At 33.6% G+C, this 9832-nt stretch overlaps 2 protein-coding genes across 4 annotated transcripts; one reads left to right on the top strand and one right to left on the bottom strand.

The window, feature by feature from the left end:
• The first annotated feature begins 177 nt into the window (after window positions 1-177).
• l(2)k09913 (transmembrane protein 53-like lethal (2) k09913) lies at window positions 178-4130 on the top strand. 2 transcript variants are annotated; one of them, XM_026813149.1, is made up of 6 exons: window positions 178-1836; window positions 2153-2752; window positions 2817-3089; window positions 3169-3437; window positions 3514-3691; window positions 3747-4130. In XM_026813149.1, the coding sequence occupies exons 2-6, from the start codon at window positions 2660-2662 to the stop codon at window positions 3885-3887; spliced, it is 954 nt and encodes a 317-aa protein (XP_026668950.1). In that variant the 5' UTR covers window positions 178-1836; window positions 2153-2659; the 3' UTR covers window positions 3888-4130. The 2 variants fall into 2 exon arrangements, with proteins under 2 accessions (XP_026668950.1, XP_017879249.1); XM_018023760.2 differs by having other exon boundaries at window positions 2642-2752.
• A 123-nt stretch (window positions 4131-4253) lies between these two features.
• On the bottom strand, window positions 4254-9826 carry Dbp45A (putative ATP-dependent RNA helicase Dbp45A). Of its 2 annotated transcripts, XM_026813147.1 has the most exons (7): window positions 6468-9826; window positions 5939-6357; window positions 5689-5882; window positions 5275-5616; window positions 5025-5200; window positions 4602-4957; window positions 4254-4536 (listed from the first exon to the last, which is right to left on the bottom strand). In XM_026813147.1, exons 2-7 carry the CDS (start codon window positions 5994-5996, stop codon window positions 4334-4336), a joined length of 1329 nt encoding a protein of 442 aa, XP_026668948.1. In that variant the 5' UTR covers window positions 5997-6357; window positions 6468-9826; the 3' UTR covers window positions 4254-4333. The 2 variants fall into 2 exon arrangements, with proteins under 2 accessions (XP_026668948.1, XP_017879245.1); XM_018023756.2 differs by having other exon boundaries at window positions 5939-9826.
• Window positions 9827-9832: the final 6 nt, after the last annotated feature.

Here is a 9832-nt window from a genome sequence, read left to right on the forward strand (position 1 = left end):
CGTCATCCTCTACAAGAAAGGTCTGATACAATTTTTCCGTATGTCCAACGGTTTGGGAGTTATTGGCCAAAAACGAAAATTTTGCAAAATCTGAAGGGGTACCCCTTGGAAAAATTTCGGAAAAACAAAAAGAATTTTTTTGTTGTTTATTATTAGCAATGTTCTTCCGACGTCTGATTTCTTTTTAAAAAATGCGTTTCTAAAGTGCATAAACTTTTGGGATTGACTGTATAGCCAATACATCCTTAATAACGGTGGTATCACGTTATTGTTGAGCTTTCATTTGCTTTTGTTGCAATTGTTGCTCTTACGAATTTTGTTGTATTTTATGATTTTAACAATGTTATATAGAAATGTAAAAGTTATATAGACACGTGTACATGTAAATTATCCTCTTTTTAAATCATCGTACTTTTGACAGTATACAAAAGAGTAGGAAAACACTTTTGTGGACTATGTTTCATATTGTGCGTATATACCGAAGTTTGCATAATTATTGAATGAAATTTCGTTGAACACGTGATTATCAAAGACTGGCCCATATTTCTGCACAATTGTAGACGCTGTATTCGAGTAGGTTTTAACAGGAGCGGTGAATTACACCGTCAATACTTGTAGCAACATCATATATATATATACATGTATTCTATATAATTGGACGTGAATCTTGTTTACGTAATATTTATGCTGAAGCACAGTAAGAAGTAACATCTTGAGCCGCTTCTTTCACGTAATATATTTGTAAGAAATTAACGAGCTTCCAAAGGCCGAATAATAATCAGTATTTAGATCTTGTTACTTTCCAGTAGATGATGTCAATTTTACCTAAAGTAAGAGTAGCCTGCAATCTATATACGAAAATTATTATTCCGGCATATTTCAAGCGTTAATTTCCGATAAATTCTTATTACTTTTGTAGCGATTTTATTTCATCTATTCGTACGTGCCCGTGCCCATGACAGAAACTATTTTATGGACGTCTATTATAATGTATACGTATGTAGCGACAAGGTAACAGAGGAAGAAATCAGGAGAGGATCTAATTGCTAATCTGAACGTATGTACGCATGAAACTTGGGTATTCCGAGTTCTCTTGAAACCATCAAACTGCTCGCTCTTCGCTTTAAGAAAACTAGCTCTTTGTACTATTGACAATTTGTCGTATCTTACCATTCCCGTTCGACTTTCTAATGCACAAACTCTCTCCCATCTTCCTCTGATGTTTTAAAAATTTTATCTCAACACTTGGCAACGTACATACATCGTATATAATGTATGTATTAAACGTATGTGTTTTATATAACATGAAATTAAGTAACTTATTAATAGCGATAATAGTATGTAATACGAACATTAATTCATTAATTGGTAGATAAAATTTCAGGTAGCTATACGATTAGTATCAGTATACATTGATGTATGTGGTAATGAATACATTGAAATTTACAATTAACATGATTTCCTTCTTTAATATTCTCATACCCATACAAACTTTGTCAAGAGATATGTGACGAAGTATATCGTCAGAGGAAAAATTATTTTCTACAGATACGAGTCTTATTAAAGATTATTCAGTAATACCTTTATCGAAACGTATAAAAATCGTGGATGCATTACATGCTATAGAGAAAAGAATTCTAATCTATAGTTGAAAAATTCTTATTTTTAAACTGCAAAACCGACAATGGAAGTTATATACTTATTATCTTGTGAAAATGATTAAGTTACTTTAATCGCTTTACTTGCGCCGACCAATGCTTTATTACATACTTTAGAGAACACGCAAACGCAATTCAGTTTGCAACGAGAACAGAAGCTCGACTCGACCGTTAAAGTGTAAGTATTTTTTTTGCATTCTACTCTTGTTTAGCCTATCTAAATTTTTTTAAAGAACAACAGCTCTGTAACTTTTTTCAATTGAGATACAATAATCAGTTAAATTAACGTAATTGCTTCGATCATCTGAATCAATTTGTCCTAATGATAGAACGGATTAATTATAAGCACGCGACATGGAACCGAATAAGCATTATATAAATCAGTTGAAATATCACATACTGTGGCCCGTTTTTAGAGTTGTTTTCAATGAGGAGAGACTCTTCCAACTTTTTCTTTTGAGCATGTGCATTTTTTTATTTGTAATAATTTTCAGTAACACGATTTCGATAAAAGAAGCGGGGAACTATGAGAATCTGTGTATAAACAATTTTTTTTTACAATGTATACAATGAGATCAACTGCGGAGTATGAAATAGTGAATGCGAATCCCGAATGAAATTCGATATTGCTTGGCAACTGCCTTGCGGACTTGCAATGAGCGAGAGAATAAGAATAAAAAGAGAAAGCTGATTTAGTGCGCTATATTAGCTAATAAAAATGTCATACGCGAGTCGATTGATTTTAATGATCAAGTTATAACGAATCTCGTATTAGTTTCGTAAAGTTTGAATGGAACTGACTGAGAATAAAATGTGTACAAGGTGAAACGAGTTATAAATTCTATTTTGCATATCGTGCACAGTAAACAAAGAACTCGGTTGATGCGTCATTTTCAAGAATTATAATTTACGATAAGACACTAATTATACTTGATTGTATGGTTGTATTATCGATAATTGTATCTTATAAACATTGTACTTAGAACGTAATTGTCATAAAGATGATTGCTCGGAGGGCACTATTGTCTACTCTTGCAAGGACAAGACTAGTTCCTTATGGAAAAACTCCATTGTTGAGCCAGAAACAAGACTTGGTAATATAAAATTTTTACAATACGGAATTGTCTTCCTGTATTCTAATGAATGTCATGTCCTCAGGCCCTGTTTTTACTAGTATGCAAGCTGTCGAGTTATCAAGTTACGAAAAACATTGAACATATTTCTCAAGACAATGAGATTAGAACTTTTGGCAGAGCCAAGCCGACTTTCAGCAATAATGAGAATAGACCTCTGTTGGTCTTGCTTACCTGGTTGTTGGCGAAACGCAAGCACGTCATGAAATACGTGGAATTATATACTAAGCAAGGTTTTGATGTTATCGTAGTAACGATTACGCCTTGGCAATTATTGTGGCCTATGAATGGATCAAGAGTAAGTGTGTAAAGTATCTAGCTCCATCTTCGATTTATGCCTAATGTATGTTTTCTAATTTGTCAAGATTTACTTTTAGTTAATTGCTGCTGATTTGTTAGAGTTCCTAACACGAAATCAGAATTATCAGCAAATAGTTTTGCATGGATTTTCAGTAGGTGGATACATGTGGGGAGAAGTATGCGATTTAGTTCAAGGCGATCACAAAAAGTATAACAATGTAATTGACCGAATTATTGGCCAAGTGTGGGACAGTGCAGCTGATGTGACTGAACTGTCGATCGGTGTACCAAGGGCTGTGTTCCCAAAAAATGAAATGCTTCAAACCATGTTACGAAAATATATGGAGTGAGTATTTTCTTGTGGTCACTGCGATGTTCCTTCAAATTTATGATTCGTAGATTAATATTAACGCGATTTACAGGTATCACTTAAAAACGTTTTACAAACAATCGACCCAGTATTATATAAGGTCTAGTCAATTATTTCATTCAAACTTGGTACGTACTCCTGCATTATTTTTCATGAGCAAAACGGATCCAGTTGGTCCGATAACGAGTAATTATAAAGTAAAGAATCAATGGGACAGCTTGGGCGTAAAGGTAAGATGCCACGAATATGCAAAGTCGATAGTGAGTTGACATTGTCCCTTTTCAGACATACGTTAAAATATTTGATAAATCTCCGCATGTTGGACATTATCGTAAATACCCGAAAGAATACGTCGCCGAGCTTTATGCCTTCCTGGGTAAATTGAGTGTAATTCAGAATGAAGAGAAGATGAGAACGTGCTCCTAAATGTGTATGATACTACAATTTTGTTTAATGTATTCTCAAGTGATGTATGAAACATCTTGTCAAGTTTGCCAAATGTTTTTGATATGAATATTCACTTTGAAATGCAAGGAGAACCAAAGTTATATTTTTTTATGATCATTTGGATCTTTTGATCTATTTTATTGGCCATTAGAATTGCCTATAACTGTAGAAAGTCGGATCTAAAGCTATTATACACTGACATTAAAAAAAGTATTTTATAAACTGTTTTATATGTTTCTTGAACTCGGCTTCTACGATATACATATACATATTATATTGTTTTTTTTTACCATAATCCGATTGTAATTTACACAGCATATAATAGAAATATTTTTCCATAGCGAGTAATGATGTATGAATGAAAAAGTAGTTTAATACATCTTGTACATTATATACACTTTTGAACAAAATAAAATCTGAATTAATCATACTGTACGTTCTTTCTTTGAATTACCCCGTTTCTTCTTCTCTAGTATTTCTTCGATTTCATCTGGATCTTTTCCTTCGAGGATAAGTTTCTTACGTTTATTAATCATTTTCTTTTCGTAAAAGTCCGTTTCGTCCAACTTCATTTCCGCTTCGCGTTTAGCGACCGATATTTGTGTAAAGATCGTTACTATCTCTTTGTCTACAAATGAAGAAGTGATATTAACATTTTCAGTTTTGTCATCATTGAATCTAATAATCTATTACCATTAACTTTGTACTCGGTCAGTTTTGTACCAATAGTCTCTTCAATGGTATGTAGCAATTTAATATCTTGCGGAGTAATTAAACTAACTGCCATACCACCTTTCCCCGCTCTAGCGGTTCTCCCAACTCTGTGAATGTACTCCTTCGGTACATTAGGTATTATATGATTTATAACTAATTCAACTGTAGGAATATCTAAACCTCTCGCTGCAACGTCTGTGGCTATTAAAATTTTCGTATGATTCGATTTGAATTGAGCAAGGGCTGTCAGTCGATCCTTTTGTTTTATCATCGCGTGGAGGGCCACATTTTGAAATCCTACGTTGTTCAATGTCATAGACAGTACTTGGCAATGTCTAGAATGTATGAAAACGTTTGCATGTTTAAAAGACCAGATACGTACTTGTAAGAATTTCGGCTTACTTGCAAGTCTCTGTGAATATCATGATTGATCCATCTTTACTATCTGCTCGAAATGTTCTGATCACTTCTACTAGAAACGAGTCACGAACGTCATTGGGACAAAGTACGTAACGTTGATCAAGCTCTTTCACCGTGGCCACACCAGTTTCATCATTGGATTCCCATATGAAGAAGGGCTGCAAAAACTTGTTTTATACTAACTTACTTGCTCTATCTAATCGCTTTAAAATTCGTGTGGAGGTCGTGGTACCTTACTAGACATGTGTTTTACTTTGTCAAGGGTGTCTGTCATTGTTGCACTAAAAAGCAGCGTCTGTTTCTTCTTTGGTAAAGCACTGAAAATTGTTTTTATTTGATCGTCAAAGTGACCCTCTAAAAGTCTGTCGGCTTCATCCAATACTAGGTATTTGATTCTCTTCAAAGAAAACGTGTCACAACTAGAGAGATGATCTGCCAATCGTCCTGGAGTCGCGACAACTATATGCGGATGCTTCGATAACTCTAAACCTTGTGTAACCATATCCATTCCACCGACAATTACACATTTCTTTAAACCAATCGATTTTCCGACTACTGAAAACTGATCGGCGATCTATAAATAAGATTCTCGTTACTTGATATATAAAACACGTAATTTAGATGATTGTATCATTTAATTTAATACTTGGAAAGCGAGCTCTCGTGTTGGTGTTAATATAAGCGCAAATATGCCATATGGATCTTCTGATAGCTTTTGCAATATGGGAAGTGCGAATGCAAGCGTTTTACCACTGCCTGTCTTTGCGCATCCGATGCAATCATCACCAGCTAATATTCTCGGAATACAATTTTGCTGGATTGGCGTGGGATTCTTCAAACCTAAAATGGTTCATTGATGTAATATATGTTGTACAGATATTTAAGTAAATTCTTACCCATGGAATTACATTGTTTTACAAGCCATTGGCTTAATTTCAATGAATTAAACGTCATATCTTTTTGAATTAGATTTTAAACCTTTTCACTTGTACACAGGTTAATATCCACGAATTGTTGTACTTGTACCAAAGATATATTTGGCAGTAATTCGCATTTGAAAAATCAAGTTTTTAACGTGACTAATTTTAAGGAAATTAGTCCAATGAATCTAAATCATTCATATTTTTCATGTATCTTGTGAGAGACCTAAGCTATTTGAGAGTTTTGTCCTAATCCCCTTCGAATCGGTCTGGTCTGTCAGTGGAGTCACTGAATCAAATAGCCCACAATTTGGAATGGCATGAATTAAAATGGATTTGTTTTCGCCTTGATTTCCTTTATCGATTAAGAAGGTTTTCAATCAAAAATCCAATGCCTGTGTAGCGAACATATAGCGATCAATCACGAGAAGATATTTGTGTCCTCCTCCCTTATTTGAGGATCATTCGAATGATGTAATTGTAGGAGTACATGATGCTGTCCCACCTCGACGATTTTTCATCTTTAGGATTGATCACTTGGATCGAGGATCATGCTCGTAAAATAAAACTGAGTACTCTTATTTTCTCTCTGTTGCCATATTCAAGTTTCGAATTTAGAGCCTGTTCAATTTTCAATTAGAATCGATTTTTGAATTGTCGAGCAAAAAGATTCTAAAATTCTACGATGGAATATAATATCCTCGCTAATATATTGTCAAGTATCATCAAATAACAACATATTATTATTACTACAAGTATTATTATTATATTATCTCACGTATGTGATTTTAGTCATGATGCACTCAAGATTTGTAGAAAATAATGGTGGTGTAATGTGTATACATTTCCATATTTTTTCCATCAATAAAGATAATACAATTACAATAATAATATGTAATAATACAGTTATTGCGTATGCCAGGACTATATGAATTCCTTAAATTATAGAAACTAAGTCTTAACGTTTAATTTACAATTGAAATTACTTTTCAACATGTACATAAGTTTTGCTAGTAATATATTTATATATGTATAATTATCGTAGCATTGCACTTCGTACTCGTGTGTACATAATTCAGCAACCAGCACATGCTGGATTTAATAAAAAAAAAACATGAAATTCTTATGATTTTACAATGGCAGTGAGGGAAAAGCTACGCGATAACCGAAGAAGAGATACAGTTCCGTGTTAAGCAAAAGGATCAGGATTGATACGAAAGATCATGGTTCTCAAATTATTTTCAGATACAATTATATTCATGTTCGCACGCACGTTTCTACTGCTCTCTATGCTTGTAAACGTAAAAATTTCGTTTAACGTCCAACGCATGTATTTGACCCAAGTATAATTATACATCATCGATCAAAACTTGTTGCGCTTTTCCAGCTAATGTACATTTAAAAATATGCCGGCTTTATTAAATTCGATTCGATAAGACGCTATCTAATCAGTTTTCATTCTCATTACGAGCAGTTCTTCCATCCAGCCGCAAAAGTATACGTAAAGCGATAATTGCTCGAATTTTGACAGAAACAATTTTCTACAATCAGAAACGCATCACTGGTCTGTCGATTTTAACAGTAGAGAGTATCTACTATGATTTCAAAGCTACTACGTTTTTTACATAATGAAAATTCGGATTTAGACGAATTCTCCAGTTTAAGGAATGGAGATAATCTTCAACTTTTTACGGTCTGAGAGGCTCGATCAAAATATCGCTTTCTTTCAAACTGCTATTTTACAAGTCCAAGGATACATGGAATAATAATTCGGTCGATACGATTGGTACTCAGCAACTTGCTAAAACGTTAGAGAAGAAAATAGTTACTACGATACTACGCCAGAACAAGAATATTTAATACAATAAATAGGTTTATCACAAACTTGATATTATACTGATCAACGATCATACTATCGAAGGAAATTGCATCTTACATTAGGATTTAAATCGAAATGATACAATATCCTTATTGTTAATTCAAATGCTCTAATAAACTAATAATCACCGTGATCATTTTTCCTCATTCAATTTTGCAAACATAACTTGGTTTTTTTTTACACATTCCTATAATGATCAAACGTACTACTTAATAATAATTATACTATAATGTTACTCTGATCGAAATCCTCTTTTGATTTACTTGAACGTTATCATCTTTTGTCGCCGCGTGCATCTTTACAGACAAACACAGAACAAAGAAAAGAGATGTAATATTTAATACAAATGTACAATAGTATAATCGCAACGGATGTTTACGATGAAAATTGGCTAGGTGAAATTTCGACGACAATGAGAATGTCATGTTATGCGAGTGGATGAGATTGTTTTTAATCCTCGAATAAATATGCCGCGTCTCAGTTTCATACAAGCTAAATTGGCGTGGCTATTCAACAACATCAAATCTACCGACACTGCTTGTGCCTGTTTCCGAATTTGTACAATTTAAAACACGACAGATTAGAACAAGGATTAACTACAACTTGTAGTATTTTAAAATGTTTATCCCCGCGAACGTATAAAACATGTATAGATTAAACAACTTCTGTAACTTGATATTTTACCGCGAGTGCAGTACTTTTATCGAATATTCAAGTTCAACTAATTCGTGAACAATAAATAATGAAGCTTCCGTTGCAACGTTCTTTAAAAAGTAAATACTTGTACACGTTTAACATTACGTAGTCGACGGGAGCCTTTATTTAATTAAAGGATACGAAAATCTAAAAACGTGTAGAGAGCACGAGATGCAAAAGATCTCACGCCGTCTTAACTAATAAAAAAAAACCTTCCATACATTCGACTCTTGTTTAGATCTGAATTCTCATAAAATCGCTGACTCTACAAAATGAGTTTTATATTTCTATAGTTTTAAATTGTTTCATAATTGAAACAGGAAACTTTTATCAAAGTAAAATTTAACGTCGAATTCCGTTCCTCAATTTCTGTGCGAGAAACTCTGTTGGAGAGACGTCCACTTGCTTCCTTGCTTTTATTCATTTCCTTTTTATTGTTCCAACTAATCTTTTTAATCGAATTTGTTTGCATCTACCGTTTGTGAACATTGTATGTCGTGTTGATACAGTTCGCGTGCTGACGCGCTTCCTCTTATAATTACTCACTTTTGCATCAAGGCATTGCGATACATCGATATACAGAATACAACAATAAAATTATACATACCACGTGACCGCGCGGAATTCGTGTATGCGTGCGTGCGTGAATAATTGCGTGTGCCTTGTTCGTAACTCTTTTGTAACGTTTCTGTATGCATGCGAGCACAACCATCTAATTAATTAATCAGTATACATGCACGCATGCATACGAGACCGCATACATACACACATGAGCGATATTTACAATTTCTTCGCCCATCGCGCATTTCTGTATCTTTTAACAGCAATTAATACGAGTCCATCTAGTATTTAGCTAATTTAATCGTTATTATTAGTATCGCAACTATAATTATTATACATAGTATAAGGGCATGAATTTTTCTCCCTTGTCCTCGTTTAAGGAAATGGTACTTGAATAGGTGGAACTCGATTCACTTTCTTGCCTGCCTTTTTTTTTCGCTTTTAATTCAAGTTTGCCTAGTACTGTTTTAATTATCCTAGATATATATATATATAAATTTTACACGTGATATAAATATTTTATTAGTAAAAAACTGTTTAGTAACGTAAATACGTTAATCGTCTAGAAACGAAATGGTCGATGAAAGACTATACGTTCCGAAAAAGCCTGCCATATTCTTTATCAAAATTAGATTCTCATAAGCATAACATTAATAAGGGAGAAAGTTATCACGAGGGTAAAATAAAATGCTAATTTTACCATGAACCGTGTGTGCCTGTGTTTTATATATATA

Source organism: Ceratina calcarata, unplaced genomic scaffold (genome assembly GCF_001652005.2).
Source record: "Ceratina calcarata isolate Rehan_Ccalc_2016 unplaced genomic scaffold, ASM165200v1 scaffold310.2, whole genome shotgun sequence".
Lineage (NCBI taxonomy): Eukaryota > Metazoa > Arthropoda > Insecta > Hymenoptera > Apidae > Ceratina > Ceratina calcarata.